The sequence below is a fragment of the Neoarius graeffei genome, chromosome 28 (assembly GCF_027579695.1).
Source record: "Neoarius graeffei isolate fNeoGra1 chromosome 28, fNeoGra1.pri, whole genome shotgun sequence".
Lineage (NCBI taxonomy): Eukaryota > Metazoa > Chordata > Actinopteri > Siluriformes > Ariidae > Neoarius > Neoarius graeffei.
Window position 1 is genome coordinate 24,078,618 of NC_083596.1, and position 19,432 is coordinate 24,098,049.

Below are 19,432 nucleotides of genomic sequence, written 5' to 3' on the forward strand. Positions count from 1 at the left end.
AATTTAGAGTCACCAGTTAACCTAACCTGCATGTCTTTGGACTGTGGGGAAAACTGGAGCACCCGGAGGAAACCCACGCGGACACAGGGAGAACATGCAAACTCCACACAGAAAGGTCCTTGTCGGCCACGGGGCTTGAACCTGGACCTTCTTGCTGTGAGGCAACAGTGCTAACCACTACAGGCTTATGGTTTATTATCGCCACCTACTGGGCAGCACGGTCACCTCACAGCAAGAAGGTTCTGGGTTCGAGCCCAGTGGCCGGCGGGGATTCTTCTGTGTGGAGTTTGCATGTTCTCTCCGTGTCTGTGTGGGTTTCCCCCACAGTCCAAAGACATACAGTTAGGTTAATATGGGACGGCCTTGGGCTGAGGTGCTCTTGAGCGAGGCACCTAACTCCCAACTGCTCCCCAGGCCACTGCTTTGGGTATGTGTGTGTGCTCATTGCTCACATGTGTGTTCACTGCTTCAGATGGGTTAAATGCAGAGAGGAATTTCACAAGCATGTGATGAATAAAGTTCTTCTATTTGAATGTGAGAACGAACTTAGATTACGTTCAGACTGCACCCTGAAACGACCCATATCCGATTTTTTTGCCCATATGCGACCTGCATCCGATTTGTTATTGACAATCTGAACGACACAGATCCGATTTTTTCACATGCGACCCAGGCCGCTTGGATATGTGGTCCTAATTCCGATGCATATCCGTTATTTTCACATGCGACTGCAGTCTGACCGGACAGGTCGCATTCATGCGACCTACACGTCATCAGCAAGAGACAAACGTCACTATTCTGTGTTGGCTAATCCCGCCTCTTTGATGGAAAACAACAACATTTGTACAGTTTTCAGAATTTAAATAGACTTTTATAGAATTGATCAAGCTAATCAGGGCTTAATTTGAGGGGGAGCAAGCCGGAGCGTGCTCCGGAACCTCGGACGTTGGCTCCAGCAGCTATTTACACTGGATCCGGTGGTCCGCCACCTCTCTTGACTATGTAACAAAATTAAAAAAAAACCCAAATAATTAAATAAATAAATGCAAGTTTATTTAGTGTTAATGTCTGATTTTGATATCTGTCTTGTTGGTGATTTCTCTCATGAAACGACATCCACAAAATATCTGTTTGTATATAAGAAGGGTGCACACTTCCGTGGCCGCGGGAGGAAGACGCGCTGTTCGGGGAAAAAGAAGTGGAAGCGCTCTGCCAGCAGTTTTGCATCAATGACCCACGACATGTCATCAGGGCATTTAGGGAATTCAGGGAAAGTAATGGAGAATTCATCCCAGATGAACTGAAGGGCCTCTTGGTCGCGATCAACACTGTCCCTATCTCAAGTGCAGAGTGTGAGCGTGGTTTTTCGCAGATGAACTTAATTTGCAGTGTTATTACAATACATGCCCAGAAGCGCCCCCCCCCTTCTTTTTTTTCGCACCGGAGCCACTCATCCTCTGCGCTCCGGGACCTCCCACTTTACAAATTAAGCACTGAAGCTAATGGTGGATTTGGTAGGGACCTGGATGTTAAACCATCCTGTATTACAAGATTATAAGATTGTTCTGGAAATTTCCAGTAATTTGACACCTTCAGTCTCATTAGTCTGCTGCCCACATTAATCAGATTATTGTGTGAGTTCCGCCGCCGCCACAAAAACCACATCGCCAGGTCTCGCCTCATCTCCATGGTTTACTTGCAAACTTGAAGAGTGCGCTTTTTTTTGTTTACGTATTACGTAGATGTGCTTATATTACTTGTCAATTTGCGCATGCGGGACACTTTTGGGTCGTTTTCCATTCATATTGGAGATCGCATACAAGTCTCATATAATTGGTAATGTGAACGGCCTAACAAAAAAATCGGATTTCACAACAAATCGGATATGGGTCGTTTCAGGTTGCAGTCTGAACGTAGTGTTAGTATTTCTAAGTTCACTTGGCTGTGATTGTCTCATCTCATCTCATCTCATTATCTGTAGCCGCTTTATCCTGTTCTACAGGGTCGCAGGCAAGCTGGAGCCTATCCCAGCTGACTACGGGCAAAAGGCGGGGTACACCCTGGACAAGTCGCCAGGTCATCACAGGGCTGACACATAGACACAGACAACCATTCACACTCACATTCACACCTACGCTCAATTTAGAGTCACCAATTAACCTAACCTGCATGTCTTTGGACTGTGGGGGAAACCGGAGCACCCGGAGGAAACCCACGCAGACACGGGGAGAACATGCAAACTCTGCACAGAAAGGCCCTCGCCGGCCTCGAACCCAGACCTTCTTGCTGTGAGGCGACAGTGCTAACCACTACAGCACCGTGCCGCCCCTGGCTGTGATTGCCTCATCTCATTATCTCTAGCCGCTTTATCCTGTTCTACAGGGTCGCAGGCAAGCTGGAGCCTATCCCAGCTGACTACAGGCGAAAGGCGGGGTACACCCTGGACATTGTGATTCTGAAAAACTCTTGAGAGCAGTACACCCTCCAGCCCAGTAGGTGGCGGTAATAAGCCATAACACTGTATGCCACCCGTCTCAGTAGAAGAAGTGAACGTTGTTTTCCAAAACGCTTTCACTTAGGAGCAGGAGGAATTTACGTTTCATAAAAATACACAGTGAAATATTTCATCATGCCCGCGGGTAAAAATATCAGGAGAAGGAAAGAGGACTCTTCTGATGAAGAGGAATCTGATGAAGTAACTGCTGAACTCAGGTCGATCATCTGTCCACTGTATTAGTTACTGCTAATCAGTTATTTTTTCTAAATAAACCAATTTGTTTGGAAACTACTTTAAAACTCTTTTTCTGAGACTGGCCCGTTATGAAGACAGTGTGTTGTAATTTTAAGTTTTAAATTACTGTGTCCACAGGACTAAACTTGATGAAGCAAAGGAGCTGCAGAGTTTACGGAAGAGACAGAGCGGTGTGAGGTGAGGCTTATCTAATGTAGCTTTATACCCTAATGGAGAATATTCTCGATTCTGATTGGTCAGTAGGTGTTGATTAAGCAGCTCTGACAGTAGATCCGGTGTTCTGATAAACTGTCCTACACGTCAATGCGTCCTACAAAGCCCCATTGCGCATGCGCAGAGCACAAAACGTCATTTCTTGGCATTTGAACAGATTTTTGTCCTACATCAGCTGTGCTATAAACGGTGCAGATTAACGGCGTGCATTCAATCTTTACTACTTAATTTAACATAATGCTGATTTCTAACCATTGCGTGAGTCTTGCAATACATCCGAAACAGTGGCGGCTGGTAGTCTTTCAAACAGGGGAGGCTGGTCGGTTACGATATTTTCAGATTTTAAAAGAAAAAACACATCAATTTTGCCCATACTCTTGCCTCTGATCTGGCTGGTTGTTGGCAGCGTCACAAACTGTGAAATAACAGGTTCTTTTGGCCCATTAGCCTACTGTCCAATATACATGATGGTGGTGTTGGGGGGGGGGGTATATTTTAACATTTTATATTTTAAAATTGTGGCATGTTGTTTAAAAATTGATCATTATTGAAAGCAGCTCTTTGTCAGGAACCTCAGCAGTAACAACAGAGTGTTCTGGAATAGACACAAGCACTGACCTTGGGGAGCCAAACATAGAGCTGGGTGTCACACATTTCATTCAAACACACTTTCCCTATATTTTACTTATTTTGACTGAGAAATGTTTTATTGACAATTTTGATAACCCTTCACTTTTAATCCAGGTCTGTAGTGTGAAATGTTCTCGGCTGTGTTTTTGTTTAAAAATGTTTTCCAAATTGTAGCTGTGTTTAATTCATATCCAGAAAAATATATATTCCAATATAATATACTCAGCATAAACATTTTAAATAGATTCTATATTTTTGGTCCATCCATGACATATTACTAAAGTAGCCTATTTACTGTTGTTGATGTGGGTCACTTGCTGTTAGCCAATTCACTTTCTCGTACCAGGAGAGCTGAAAGGAACGAGTATTATTCCCTACCTTTTTAACCAAGTCAATTTGAGGCGTTGGTCTACCCTGCTCTTTAATTTTAATTTTTTCCTCGAAAGGAAGACTGGCAAATGGCTTCGCCAAAATTAAATCAGCAATGCTTGGCATCCGTGCGCAGCTTTCTTGCTAGCTGACTAGCCCCCTCAAGTTCAGGTTCAGTCACTCAAATAAACGAAATTTCTGGAACTAAGATAGCAAACTTGACAACACTATATTTACACTTTATTTACAATGAAAACATATACAAACTAAAAAAGCTGGTAGAAACCGTATGTAATGAATGAAATTGAAATGTAAGCTGATCTCTTACAATACATCACACCACTTGCGAATCCGCATGGGACTGAACTGAGATTCACCGCTGCCTGTCTATATTTGAAACGAGCTGTCAATCAAAGAAAATATCCGGCCGCTTTCACCAATCACCAGTCTCCTCGCGGAAAGCTTTGCCATGTCCCTCCCACTGTGAGGCTGGGAGTCCGTGGGCGGGCATTTTCACAGTATTTGTCCAATAACCATCTTGCATTTTGAGATTGAAAAGCGCATAGCTCCCAAATGCCATTGAAGTGCACTGAGGCTGGGAGTCCGTGAGACTCCGTGGGCAGGCATTTTCGCAGTATTTGTCCAATAATCGTCTTGCATTTTGATATTGAAAAGCGCATAGCTCCCAAATGCCATTGAAGTGCACTGAAGCTGGGCTGCATCGCGCTGTCACGAGGGGGAAAAACTCACGCACACATTAGGTGAACTGGGGAAAGTTATAACAGAATGATTTCGCACTGTAGTTGGGTTGAGCACATATATTTCTATGATTCTGGATCTGAAATAGCAATGTTATAAGGTCGGCTATAACATAAGCCTAGCGCAATTCATCCTACACGATGTTCGTCATTTTTAGAGGAGGCTGAGCCTCCCTCATTGTCTTAGAGCAATCGCCCGTGATCTGAAATATCTCCCCTTCACGATCTTCCACCAAAGCGCTTCAACTTCTGACCTATCTGATCAAACGTAAAGATAACTTGAAAGAGAACAAGTTATATTACTTCATTTATTTGAGGCAACGAGTTTCCACCTTTTTTCAAGTAAGCTTAACTTATTCTTTTTTACAGTGAGTGTAGTATATTCTGGTGGGGTCATTTGAATTGTCAAAACGTCCTACATTCATATGTTAATGTAAAGGCATATTCTGATGGTCATTGAGTTGTCAAAAAGTCCTGCATTCATATATTAAAGTAAAAGAATATTCTGACAAGGTCGTTTGAACTGTCAGAACGTCCTACACTCCTATTTTAATGTAGAAGCATATGTCAGAACACCCTACATTCATATATTGTAAAAACATATTCCAATGGTCATTTGAATAGTCAGAACGTCCTACTTACTGTAGAAGCATATCCTGACGTGGTCATATGAGTTGTGAGAACGTCCTGCGGCGTCATTTGAATTGTAAGAACGTCCTACACTCATATTTTAATGTAGAAGCATATCCTGACGTGGTCATATGAGTTGTGAGAACGTCCTGCGGCGTCATTTGAATTGTAATAACGTCCTACACTCATTTTAATAGAGCAAATGGTACTTGTGAATAGTGACAAAAAAAACCTATTAATTCTGCATATTCTGACAGGGTCAATTGAAGAGTCAGAGCGTCCTAGATTCATATGAATGTAAAAGCAGCTTCTGACGGAGTCGTTTGAATTGTCAGGACGTCCTACATTTATATGAATTCTGACAGGGTTGGTGGACGTTGTATCAATGTAGAAGCATGTTCTTTGCAGGGGGAAAAACCGCGAACTATGACTAAAAGTTAAAGTTGAATCACACTGTAGGATTTCCTGCAATGTAGGACTGCTCGACAGACATGTCTGACATCCCCTCCTACCGTAGGACGCTTCGTGGATGTAGGACCGTTTATCAGAACACCGGCTGCAAGGCAAATCACAGCTTTATATTACTGTGTGCCTTCTGAGGCCTTCCGGTTTCTATAGTATCAGTTTATTCACAGGGACTAGTGCAGCGGAAGATTTACACAATCTAAGGCTAATAAACGGATTAAAAATCGTCTAATCGTTGATGGTTGTGGAAAGAAACCTTTCACATTCTGAACCTGATACAGATTTAGACTTGTGTTTATCTTGCATCGATGAGGTGAATGTTTTCAGTGCTCTTGAATGGAAACCTCTGCCCTAAAACACACTATCTCATCTCATCATCTCTAGCTGCTTTATCCTGTTCTACAGGGTCGCAGGCAAGCTGGAGCCTATCCCAGCTGACTGCGGGCGAAAGGCGGGGTACACCCTGGACAAGTCGCCAGGTCATCACAGGGCTGACACATAGACACAGACAACCATTCACATTCACACCTACGGTCAATTTAGAGTCACCAGTTAACCTAACCTGCATGTCTTTGGACTGTGGGGGAAACCGGAGCACCCGGAGGAAACCCACGCAGACACGGGGAGAACATGCAAACTCCACACAGAAAGGCCCTCGCTGGTCACGGGGCTCGAACCCGGACCTTCTTGCTGTGAGGCGACAGCGCTAACCACTACACCACCGTGCCACCCCTAAAACACACTATATTATTATACATACGGACACTTCTTCGATGGAACAAAAACATGTATTCTATTCCCTCCTAGCAGGTTTCATTCATTTGGTTTGATTGCATGCAATATTGTTAGCATATTGCTTACCCTACGTGTATTACGTCAGTCTACCCCAGCCTTTCTCAACCGGGGTGCCGTCAAAAAAATTATATATTCTAACATTGAAATAAATAAAATGAATTGAAATTCCAAAAAAACGATAGTTACAGTAATGCAGATCATCGACGCCTCATGCATCGTCAAAATTTGTCTCACGGCCCCCTTTCCCATGTCACAACGTCACTGCCGGGGTCAGCGTATGGTCAGCGTGACTGCATATATTTTATATGAGGGTGCCTTGAGAATTTGCATACTTCTGAAGGGTGCCGTGACTGAAAGAAGGTTGAGAAACGCTGCTCTACCCAATGGAGAATGAGCTTTGAATATGGTTTACAATGTTGCATGGTTGTCAAGACAACATGACGTCACACGTCAGAGCTGATGCGAATATTCGATAGGAGAGTTTTCTGCTGCGCATGTGCGGAAGCATTTCTTTGTTCGTCAGGAAAGAGAAAGATGTGTTGAATGCCCAAAAGGCTACCAAAACTTCATTAGATATTCTTTACATATATTTACAAGAGAAAAGCATATCAACAGACATTGAAAAACTGCAAAAGAGTATGTATAATAATAATTATTATTATTAATATTGGCTGACTTTTTTTGTGATATAGTATGATATTGAACTCATCTTCGACTCGTTCAGTATCATGCTAGGTGAATGGAATATATCTGATATACCACTCAACGCCAGTCAATATTATTTAAATATATTGTATTACATAGACATGAGTGTTTTACTGGGAAATACACCACTCATATTTTTCATACGAGCTACATCTGGGACATGGAGATCAAAAACCGTGACATAAATCTCTGTATGTCATTCACGAGGAAATCAATGAATTGCTTTGATAAATGTGGGTACTTTTTGTTTGTGAATGTGTCGATATAATAAAAAGAACATCACATATTGGCTTAAAGATGTGAAGTTTATCGTCTTGTGTTGAAAAACTCACATTTTTCATACGAAATACATTGAAGATCTGAGTGATGTATTTAAATAATATTGGCTGGCTTTTTTTCATGGTCTACCAGATGTATTCCACTCGGCTAGCATGATCTTGAACGAGTCAGAGGAGTTCAATATCATGCTAGCTGAATGGAATATATCTGGTAGACCATGAAAAGAGCCAGCTACTATTATTATTATTATTATTACTACTACTACTACACATACTCCCTTCATATCAGCATTCTCAAAGGCCAGCGTGAGCTTACCTGTGACTCGGTGCTGTTAGCACCGCAGTGCAGTTACCTTCCTGCCAGTGTAGCATTCATCAGTAGTGTTAGCAAAGGCCAGCGCTAGCGCAGTCAAGCCAGTGCTATTGAGAGCAAGTAGCATATGCTAATGACCGAGAAACTAAGATTTCTGTCTCCAGACTCTTCTTCCACACACACTTGCCACAGTATTTTCACTCAGTATTCATTTCCCTATGAAATTTACTTCGTTACTTTTAAAATCAATATCAGCAGTTACACACAACAGAACGAGCTGACAGCCAAAATTCTCTCAAAATCTTCCGTTTTTAACAAAGTGAACCTGGCAGCCATGTTTGTTTACAAATTGGCACAGTCGCTCACTAGCGCTGAAGTTTTACATGTCCGACATGTGACGTCATCTTGTCTTGGCAATGTGCAATATTGTAACAATATTGCACACTCATTCTCCATTGGGTAGTGACGTAATGCACGTAGGATAAGGGATATGCTAACAATTTTGCATGCTATTGAACCAAATCAATGGAACCCGCTAGATTAGAATAGAATACATGTTTTTATTCCATCGAAAGAGTGTCCTGTATGTATAATAATTCCTGGTATTTCACTCTGATGACGTCACTCCCAGTGTTTTCCCACCATTGTTGTCAAAATGGCAAACTGGTTCGGAATCAAAATTCTTTTGATTAACTTGCGAATTTTTTGGTGGAGTGTCTATATAATATAAAGAACATTACACAGTGGCGCAAAGATATGAAGTTTATCTTCTCGTGTTGAAAATATATCTATATATTCACCACTCAAAGATAAACTTCATATCTTCATGCAGCCGTGTAATATCTTCTATATATGCGATGTGTGTAGCGATTCTGGTTAGTGCTCTATTTTCATTTTTCCATTGAGACGTTATGTCATGGGGCAGTTTACCTACATGTACTTTAACACTATTGAGATCTCTCCTGGAAGATATTTGCTTTTTGACAGTATTGTTGATGTTCTTTTTTTTACCATTAAAATGGTCTAATCAGGTAGTACATCTCATTTCAGTTTGTTTAATCTACCGTATCTATGGAGCTGTGAGGATGATTGAGTTAAACAGTGTATATATTGTTTTGTTTTACTGTAGTGAACCTTAAGCTGGGTGAGATAATGTCATCAGTAGTTCAGAATTCACCATGTAAATTCTTATTGCCAACATTTTGTGTCCTAAGAGTAAAAACCAAATATTGAGAGAGAATACTGAGTCCTATTTCTCCTCATGTGTGATATAATACGATTAACAGCAGCCTTCCATCTTTCTTTGAATAACATCGGGGCCCTGATTCATGATAACTTTCAGAACCTTGAATAATCCTAACTTGTTTTGTTCATTTGGTCAGTTGAAGCATCTGTGAGGTGGGTCGTCATGCAGAGGTGTGGCGTTTGTGTCGGGAATCAAAATGTCGGACAGCAAAGGACACGTTTTGCGATGTCACGTGAAAACAAAGGATGGGGGGAATGTAATTGATCTCAAACGTAAATGATAACAGTCCAGCTGTGCTGTTAGCTCCTAAAACAAAACAAAAGAGCAAGTGCTTGTTTTCTCACTCATCGTTTTCCAGCAGAGTTCATAGTCCTATTAACGAGGAATCCGGTGCAGAAGTTGTGGAGACGGCACTTTTTTCTGTTGTAGGATGTGAGATGTTTTCCCACAGCTCTTAATTTAACTGTCAACGAGGGTAAAAACTTGAGTTAATAAGCATAAATGCTGACTTTTATCATAATTCTTGATTGTATTGTAGCAGGCATTCATAGGAAAAATGACTTAAATGAATGTGGAAGTCAGTTTCCGTCTGTCATTTGTCTTACATATTGTACAATAACAGTAGCACAAAGCAAAAATTAAAGATTTTCTCCACTTTTTTTTTCCCTCCCCAGTTTAGCATCGTTACTTGTGGGAGAGAAGCTGCCATTGGAAGCAGAGCTAGAGGTATGCTTATTTTATGACTGAAGATGTTATGTGTTTTTAATTAATATGCTGACAGTGATGTGACGGTGAGTTCTGTGGATTTTTCCTCCCTGTATTTCAGGATGATCCATTTAAGCTCAAGACAGGAGGCATTATAGACATGAAGAACCTGAAAGACAGAACCGCAGATAAGTAAGTGCCCCAGCGACTACATGTAAAAGCCAGTGTTTGGTCCACAGGTTCTTTTGCAGTGGGTGAGTGTATTTAACAAGTTTTGTTTTGTTTTTTCTCCTTCAATTCCAGTGCAGAGGATGATCTGAACCTGGGAACTGCTTTCTCTGCTGAGACAAACAGAAGAGATGAAGATGCAGACATGTATGTATCCAAAATTATATAGGGAGATTAATATTAATGGGTTAAATTGAGGGTTTAAAGATGGGTTAAATGGATAGTAGAGATGCATTAATTAAAAAAAATATATATTTTAGTTATTAACCCTCTGGGGTCGAGAGCTTCACTGGCGAAGCTCTGCAAGTTTAGAATGAGTAGGTCATATATTGAGAAATATCTTTGCGAGTTTTTCATTATACAAGCATGATAAACATATTGACAAACTTTGTACTATGTGCCCACTGCCAAATAATATTATAGTTTTTAAATTACCTAAATTAGATGGAACATAAAACTTGTCACCTTATTCAGTCACACTGGAGTCGGTGTGCTGAGCGCTGACTTACGCATTCATAAAAGACTATTCACATGGTAACGGCATGATGATCACTTTCGCTCTTTCGGTTTCGATTGGTTTCTCTAAGCAATGCCTACCGTAAACAGGATAAGCTCTGTCAGACATAGTTTAGGCTATTTGGAGGTAAAACTTGTTGCGAGATGGATTTATGTACTTCGGATGATTCAGGACAGCGATTTGATTCATGATTCATTTCATGATTCAGGACAACGATTCAATTCAATCTTGAGAACTGCAACACTGATGATGAACGGTGCCTTTTTTTTTAATACTTCGACTCGATTCACTCAAAGATCAACTGAAGTAAGTGTAATATTTCTTCTGTTTATTATGAGCAGATCGGTTGATATCTGTGCTGTAGTGCATACACAGGAAACATGACTGAGCAATTTTTCGCAGAGTTAAAAGTATTTTCTTCAAAAATAGTTCATTTTGCTCTATTTTGAGTTTAGAGAGTAAAAGTTGGAGTGGGAGTAATTAAAAAAATTACTCTAAAATTAGAGTAATTGTGTAACAGAGTTGTTTGTGGCTCTGAACTGAGTAAAATAGTGCAAGAGTTAATTTCAAGACACAGTGAATAGAGTCAAATACCAAAATAAACTCAAATACCAGATAAATGAAGCTGTTGTAAAAAGCAGTTTTAGACCTGTGTTCTAAAACGTTACCTGTTGAGACTTGACCTGATGGGATTAAGAGTTGGCAGTGGGAGGGGTTTTCACTCTTCCCATTGAATTAATGGAAATTTTTTTAAACTTCTCATTGAATACCCCTCCCAGTAGCACACTTCCCACTGGCACCCTGCTGACCAACAGTGGAGGCGGTCGTTGTTAACCCGGGCCCCGACCGATCTGGTATGGCATTTCTCTTTTCATTCCGCATGTTAGATTTGGCACAGTTTTACGCCGGATGCCCTTCCTGACGCAACCCTCTCCAATTTATCCGGGCTTGGGACCGGCACCAAGAGTATGCTTATGCACCCCCAGTGGCTGGATTAATCTTGTTCAAGGTTCGCTGGGCTCGAACCTAGGACCTTCTTGCTGTGAGGCGACAGTGTTAACCACTACACCACCATGCCGCCCAGTAGTGAGCAGTGAGGTGTGCAGTTGGAACAACTGAATGGTTCAAGGTGAAGGTGGGACTCCATCAAGGATCCGCTTTGAGTCCTTTTTTGTTTGTCATAGTGTTGGATAGCTTGACGGACGAAGTGAGGCAAGAGTCACCATGGAACATGATGTTTGCGGATGATATTGTGATATGTGGTGAAGGTAGAAAGGAGGTTGAGTTGGGTTTGGAGAGATGGAGGTATGCATTGGAACAAAGAGGAATGAAGTTGAACAGTAGCAAAACAATACATGTGCATCAATGAGAATGGGGATGAGAGTGTAGTGAAGATGCAAGGAGTAGACATAAAGAAAGTTGGTGAATATAAGTACCTGGGGTCAACTGTGCAGGAAAATGGGGGCTGCGATAGTGAGGTGAGAAAGAGAGTGCAGGCAGGGTGGAGCAGTTGGAGAAGGATTTCGGGAGTCATTTGTGATAGGAAAGTCTGAGCAAAAGTGAAGGGTAAGATGTACAAGACAGTAGTAAGACCAGCTGTGATGTATGGATTGGAGACCGTACCCTTAATGAAGAGACAGGAGGCAAAGTTGGAGGTGGCGGAGTTGAGGATGTTCAGGTTTGTGATGGGAGTGACAAGGTTGGACAGGATAAGGAACGAGCACATCAGAGGGACAGCACATGTGGAGAGCTTGGGAATTAAGCTAAGAGAGATGAGACTGAGATGGTATGGGCACATCCTGAGAAGAGATGCAGAGCATGTGGGAAGGAGAATGTTGAGGATGGAGCTGCCAGGCAAACGAAAATGAGGAAGGCCAAAGAGGAGATACATGGATGTGGTGAGAGAGGACATGAAAGTGACAGGTGTGGTAGAGAAGGATGCGGAAGACAGGGAGCAATGGAGACGAAAGATCCGCTGTGGCAACCCCTAATCGGGAGCAGCCAAAAGAAGATGATTGAATACTCCTCCCACTGCCAACCCTTTATCCCAAAACAATAGGACATAATTTTTTTGATGGCCAGTTAATTGTCCAAATCAATGGAGCAGATTTAAGTCTTTGTGCTTGATACATTCCTAAGACTGAACAGAATCACCTCAAGTGACCAAAATGGTTCGACAGAATGGGTAAGGTCATGTTTTTTCACACATTCCAACACAGTTCTAAAACTGCTTTTTACAACATCTTCATTTACCTGTTATTTTTTAAAAAAATACAATCATGACATACATACTGCATATATTATTGTAGCTGAACTTGTGCTGAATACAAAAAAAGTCATATGACTTTGAAAATACTGCTTAGGTTTGTTGAAATTGAAAAAAAAAAAAATCAGAATATGCTGAAATCATTAGTGCCAGGGACCCCAGACCCCAGAGGGTTAAGGAAAAAGAAGGGGGAAATGAAAAGTGAAAATGTACTCATTTTTGTATGATCGTCCTTTATCTGTTTTTCCTCCTTTCAGGATGAAGTACATTGAAACTGAGCTGAAAAAGAAGAAGGGATTATTGGAGGCAGAGGAGCAGAAGGTGAAGATGAAGAATGCTGAGGATCTCCTGTATGAGCTGCCCGAGAACATCCGTGTCAATTCTGCCGAAAAGACAGAAGAAATGTTGTCCAATCAGATGCTTAGCGGCATCCCAGAAGTGGATCTGGGAATCGAGTAAGTACAAACGCAGTTTCTCCTGCCATGCTGAATTACAGTCTGAGTAATAATTAGGAATATTCACAGCTGCTGAATGGGAAGATCCTGAGCTGAGGTGTATAAATTGAAGCAATTTTGACCCACTCTGGGTTTAGCAAGTGTAGCTGGCTTCATTTAATCAGATCTCCACAAGCTGGGTTAATTGAGGTCCCGATAATAGGGATAAGACGCCAGCAAGAGAACTGTCTGCTCGTGTTCTTGTGAAACCGGTGGATCTCATGAACTGAAAGTCACTGGGAAATGAAGAGGCTGACAGGACGTCTTGTTGGACTGGTGTGATCATTTCTCTTAAAGGGATCCCCCAGCTGATTTATTCTCATACTTATTTTAAGTAAAAATAGTCACAGATTTCAAAAATCAATGTTTTATTTTTGGAGACCAAATAGTGTTTGAGAAAAATGAATTTTCTTTAAAATGCCAGATGGGCTTGACGTACAGTGGGGCAAAAAAGTATTTAGACAGTCACCAGTTGTGCAAGTTTTCCCACTTAAAAAGATGAGAGACGCCTGTAATTTTCATCATAGGTATACCTCAACTATGAGAGACAAAATGAGAAAAAAAAATCCAGAAAATCACATTGTCTGATTTTTAAAGAATTTATTTGTAAATTATGGTGGAAAATAAGTATTTGGTCAATAACAAAAGTTCATCTCAATACTTTGTTATATACCCTTTGTTGGCAATGACAGAGGTCAAACGTTTTCTGTAAGTCTTCACAAGGTTTTCACACACTGTTGCTGGTATTTTGGCCCATTCCTCCATGCAGATCTCCTCTAGAGCAGTGATGTTTTGGGGCTGTCGCTGGGCAACACGGACTTTCAACTCCCTCCAAAGATTTTCTATGGGGTTGAGATCTGGAGACTGGCTAGGCCACTCCAGGACCTTGAAATGCTTCTTACGAAGCCACTCCTTCATTGCCCAGGCGGTGTGTTTGGGATCATTGTCATGCTGAAAGACCCAGCCACGTTTCATCTTCAATGCCCTTGCTGATGGAAGGAGGTTTTCAGTCAAAATCTCACGATACATGGCCCCATTCATTCTTTCCTTTACACGGATCAGTCGTCCTGGTCCCTTTGCAGAAAAACAGCCCCAAAGCATGATGTTTCCACCCCCATGCTTCACAGTAGGTATGGTGTTCTTCGGATGCAACTCAGCATTCTTTCTCCTCCAAACATGACAAGTTGAGTTTTTACCAAAAAGTTTTATTTTGGTTTCATCTGACCATATGACATTCTCCCAATCCTCTTCTGGATCATCCAAATGCTCTCTAGCAAACTTCAGACTGGCCTGGACATGTACTGGCTTAAGCAGGGGGACACGTCTGGCACTGCAGGATTTGAGTCCCTGGTGGCGTAGTGTGTTACTGATGGTAGCCTTTGTTACTTTGGTCCCAGCTCTCTGCAGGTCATTCACTAGGTCCCCCCGTGTGGTTCTGGGATTTTTGCTCATCATTCTTGTGATCATTTTGACCCCACGGGGTGAGATCTTGCGTGGAGCCCCAGATCGAGGGAGATTATCAGTGGTCTTGTATGTTTTTTCCATTTTCTAATAATTGCTCCCACAGTTGATTTCTTCACACCAAGCTGCTTACCTATTGCAGATTCAGTCTTCCCAGCCTGGTGCAGGTCTACAATTTTGTTTCTGGTGTCCTTTGACAGCTCTTTGGTCTTGGCCATAGTGGAGTTTGGAGTGTGACTGTTTGAGGTTGTGGACAGGTGTCTTTTATACTGATAACGAGTTCAAACAGGTGCCATTAATACAGGTAACGAATGGAGGACAGAGGAGCCTCTTAAAGAAGTTGTTACAGGTCTGTGAGAGCCAGAAATCTTGCTTGTTTGTAGGTGACCAAATACTTATTTTACCGAGGAATTTACCAATTAATTAATTAAAAATCCTACAATGTGATTTCCTGGATTCTTTCCCCCCATTCTGTCTCTCATAGTTGAAGTGTACCTATGATGAAAATTACAGGCCTCTCTCATCTTTTTAAGTGGGAGAACTTACACAATTGGTGGCTGACTAAATACTTTTTTGCCCCACTGTATGTGATGACCTCAGGTAGTGGTCGCTTGTAGCAACTCGGCTCTCTGCTTACATCGTAGTTCGTGTTCCTGTAAAATTGGGTGGATCTCATGAGCTGAAAGTCACTGGGAAATGAAATGTGTTGAGGACAGGATGACAGGACGTCTTGTTAGAGTTAAATGATGGAGTGTTGTGATGAGTTGATCATTTCCCTTAACAGCACATTGAGTTTTTTTTTTTTTAAACTTAATCTGTTTACTGTTAGATGTGGAGCATCTGCTGTAGTCCCTGTAAATTAGTTATAATATAAACCTGTGATTTCCTGCACTAATTTTTATAGGTGTGTGTATGTATCCGAAAGGCTCTTGTTTGTGTCCTGTGCAGTGCAAAGATAAAGAACATAATCAGTACAGAGGAGGCCAAAGCAAAGCTGATTGCCGAGCAGAGGAATAAGAAGAAACATAGCGGTACCTCATTTGTTCCCACCAACATCGCCGTGAACTACGTCCAGCATAATCGCTGTGAGTATTATTATCCATCATTTAGGACCACTAGCTCTTACATACATACACTCTCCCTACTTTTGCGTATCTGTTAAAATGTCTATTTTAGCATTAAGAACATGAACACTGAGCATTCTGTTGTGTGTCATCTGAATATATAAGATGGTTCAACAATTGACTGTTACTCACTTTTCAGTCTACCATGAAGATGTGAACGCACCTCACAGACGCCACCGAGAAGAACCTAAAGCACGACCACTGCGTGTTGGAGACACTGAGAAACCAGCACCGGAAAGTAAGTGTAAAACATTGCAGTCACACATGAAAGCCATTCAGAATCAAATCACTGTTTGTCCTCATCTCCGTTGCTCCCTGTCTTCCGCATCCTTCTCTACCACACCTGCCACTTTCATGTCCTCTCTCACCACATCCATGTATCTCCTCTTTGGCCTTCCTCATTTTCGTTTGCCTGGCAGCTCCATCCTCAATATTCTCCTTCCCACATGCTCTGCATCTCTTCTCAGGATGTGCCCATACCATCTCAGTCTCATCTCTCTTAGCTTAATTCCCAAGCTCTCCACATGTGCTGTCCCTCTGATCAATTATTGTTTATCATGAGTAGGTGATAATCGAATTGGGCGCCCAGGTTTATACACAACCTGGTAATGAAGACTTTTTATTTATTAAAGGGCCCATGGCATGAAATTTTCACTTTCTGAGGTTTTTTTAACGTTAAAATGAGTTCCTCTGACCTTCTTAAGTCACCCCAGTGGCTAGAAATGTCATAATGTGTAAACCAAACTATGCCCACCCTTTGTCAACATTTGAGAATGACGCGTCAAAATGGCGCGTTGATAGGCTCTTCCCTTTACTACATCAGCAAGGGAGATGATCCCCACGCCCCCCCCGGATTCCCACCCACTGTATGGATTGCCCGCCCAGCTCAAAAGTTGCCACCATAGATACGTCACTTCAATTTTGTAGTGAGGAGACCATAGAGGACACGACAACATGGCGTCACCTAAGCGAGCGAAACATGGAAATTGCGCTGTACATGGATGTGACAACACAGAAGGAGTCTGTTTTTACTGCTGACGGGAGAGCCCCTGAAGACGCAGTGGCTTAATTTTATTTACTCCAATAATACGCCGTCGAGTCTACCTAAGACGGTGTATGTTTGTCGGAAGCATTTTTCTGATGAATGTTTCCACAACTTGGGACAGTACAGGGCAGGTTTTGCACATCAACTGTCACTGAAGCCTGGGTCCGTACCAAGCATCCCTGCCGCATCAGCCACAAACACCGAACAAGTAAGTGTGTAACTGTTAAGTCGTTTTGCCGTGTTTTAAAATCGGTGCCACGTTAGCCTTGCAATGGCTACATTAGCTGTGCAGCTAACCGCTTCCTGCAGTTAGCCAGGTACTCTGCGCTACAAAACCAAAAAGCATGCAGCATGCTCTGTTAAACTGAGTTTAGTCTGGAAATTGACTGTAACTTATGAGCTTATGTTTGACTATTGCTCCGCAATGCATGTCTTCTGTTGGATAAGCGATATGTTGCTGTAGTTGCTGCTTCTATCCTCTTTGGTTATGGAGTGCGTGTTCAAGCCTAGGGTATTATACGTTCGTAAACTACCACTCCGAACACGCTCACTCTCTGTTCTCTGTGTCACGTTGAGTTTACAAAAGGAGTCCGAGGGAGAACGGGGTTTTGTTCAACTGCTTGCGCTTCTGCTTCGGGGTCGGACTCCGGGTCAAACGCGAAAGCTTGGACTGTTGCTTGACCTGCCATTGCTACTGTTCACACACAGGTAGCATGCCCGCAGCTTGGTCAAGCCCCTCCCCCTCCCCCCACGGCCCACCCTTTACACTTCCCCCTTCCCCGCCTCCATGCTTCTCATTAGCAAAACGACGCACTGGGAAAAGGGCTGAAATGGGGCTTTATCCCAGGAGGCTATATCTACGTGCCGAGGGTTCATTTCGAGAAAGGCTGCGGATATAACATCCGGAAACCTCCACGAGCCCGTTTAAAGCATCAACAAACCACCATGCCATGGGTCCTTTAAGCCATTCTGAGGAGAGAGAGAGATACAAACAAAACTAACAGAGAGGAGTCGGTGCGTCTTTATCAGTCATACAACGTTCTATACAATGCCCAGACTGTGTTTAATTAATTTTAATGAAGCTGGAACACTAAAATATATAAAATGGAAACGTGTAACAACAAATGTCTCCAAGTTAAAAAGGGTAAGTGCAAAAATAGTAACTGCAAAAATTATACTGTAACGCTAACTTTATTGGAAATGTGAGCGATGCAAATAAAAAGATCAATATTTAAGGGTTATTATTAAGTTCCAGGAGTCCAACAGACAGGTGAGTTAGAGAGAGGTGTGTGTGTGTGTGTAACCCCAGTACACTTGAGCTGATGCGGGTGAGTGAGTACAGCGACTTTAAACAGCGCTGCATTTAGTGCAATAGTGTAAGTCCAGAATAAAAGCAGCACAGTATAATAAATACACAGGATAGTATGGAAAAGAACAGTGTACATTAGCTATACTGAGATCGTACTCATGTTGCACAGCCACTTGTTACTCTTTTTAGTTGCGTTAACTGTATACCAATCTAAGCAGATGTAGGTTTTAGTAAATCTAGGCAGAATATGTAGAGTAGTAAAAAAAAAAAACAGGACTCTTTGCTATTTTCACCTCATGGAAAATTAATCCAAAACTATTCATCACCAAAGACTAGAGGTCCTGTTCGCATAATGCAGTGTACACATTTTGCCAGCTTTTATTCGTTTGCTATTTAACAGTATCTTAATGGTTCCTGGTTTAATGTGATGGTCTTTTCCCTCCCCGCCAGAATCACCACCCAACTACCGCAAGAGACCAAACAATGAGAAGGCCACGGATGACTATCATTATGAGAAATTCAAGAAGATGAACCGAAGATACTGATCCCTCGTGACCTTGTCAAAAACTCGACCAAAATTCTTTGAAGCATGAAAAGAAACATTTGTCAAATGTTCAAAGGAAGATGTTGGTTGTAGTGTAACAGGAGTGGCATGGTGGCACAGAGATTCATTGCTGCCTCATAACTCCAGGGCTTTTTCCTGCGTTCGGGTTATTGTCTGTGTATTTTATTTTGACATGTTCTGCCTGTTCTCTGGTTTCCTACCATCTTGCAAAAACATGCCAGTAGGTGTTCTGTTTATGCTAAATTTCCCCAAAGTGTGTGTGTGTAAGAGATGCCCTCAGATGGACTTGCATCCCATCCAAGGAATATTCCTGGCTCACATCCAGAGTTCTTGGGATTCCTCTGGATCCATTGTTCAGGATAATGAATGAATGAATGAATGAATGAATGATGTCTCTCTTCAGGTGCGCCTGGATTTCTTAAGTATTTCTGTTCGTTTTGGATGTTATGTAAATATTTAGTTGAACAGTTTGTATTGCAGATGATCAGAAAGGATTCTTGAGTGAATTGCAAACACTTAATATACCTATATCCTGTTTCTAAGTAAAGAAAAAGAATTCAGAAA

General features: G+C 41.9%; 1 protein-coding gene across 1 annotated transcript; it reads left to right on the forward strand.

The window, feature by feature from the left end:
* The first annotated feature begins 2,529 nt into the window (after positions 1-2,529).
* Positions 2,530-19,432, forward strand: LOC132876113 (splicing factor C9orf78-like). Its single transcript, XM_060913385.1, has 9 exons — positions 2,530-2,712; positions 2,870-2,929; positions 9,829-9,880; positions 9,981-10,051; positions 10,163-10,234; positions 13,128-13,325; positions 15,774-15,910; positions 16,089-16,187; positions 18,754-19,432. Exons 1-9 carry the CDS (start codon positions 2,630-2,632, stop codon positions 18,846-18,848), a joined length of 867 nt encoding a protein of 288 aa, XP_060769368.1. The 5' UTR covers positions 2,530-2,629; the 3' UTR covers positions 18,849-19,432.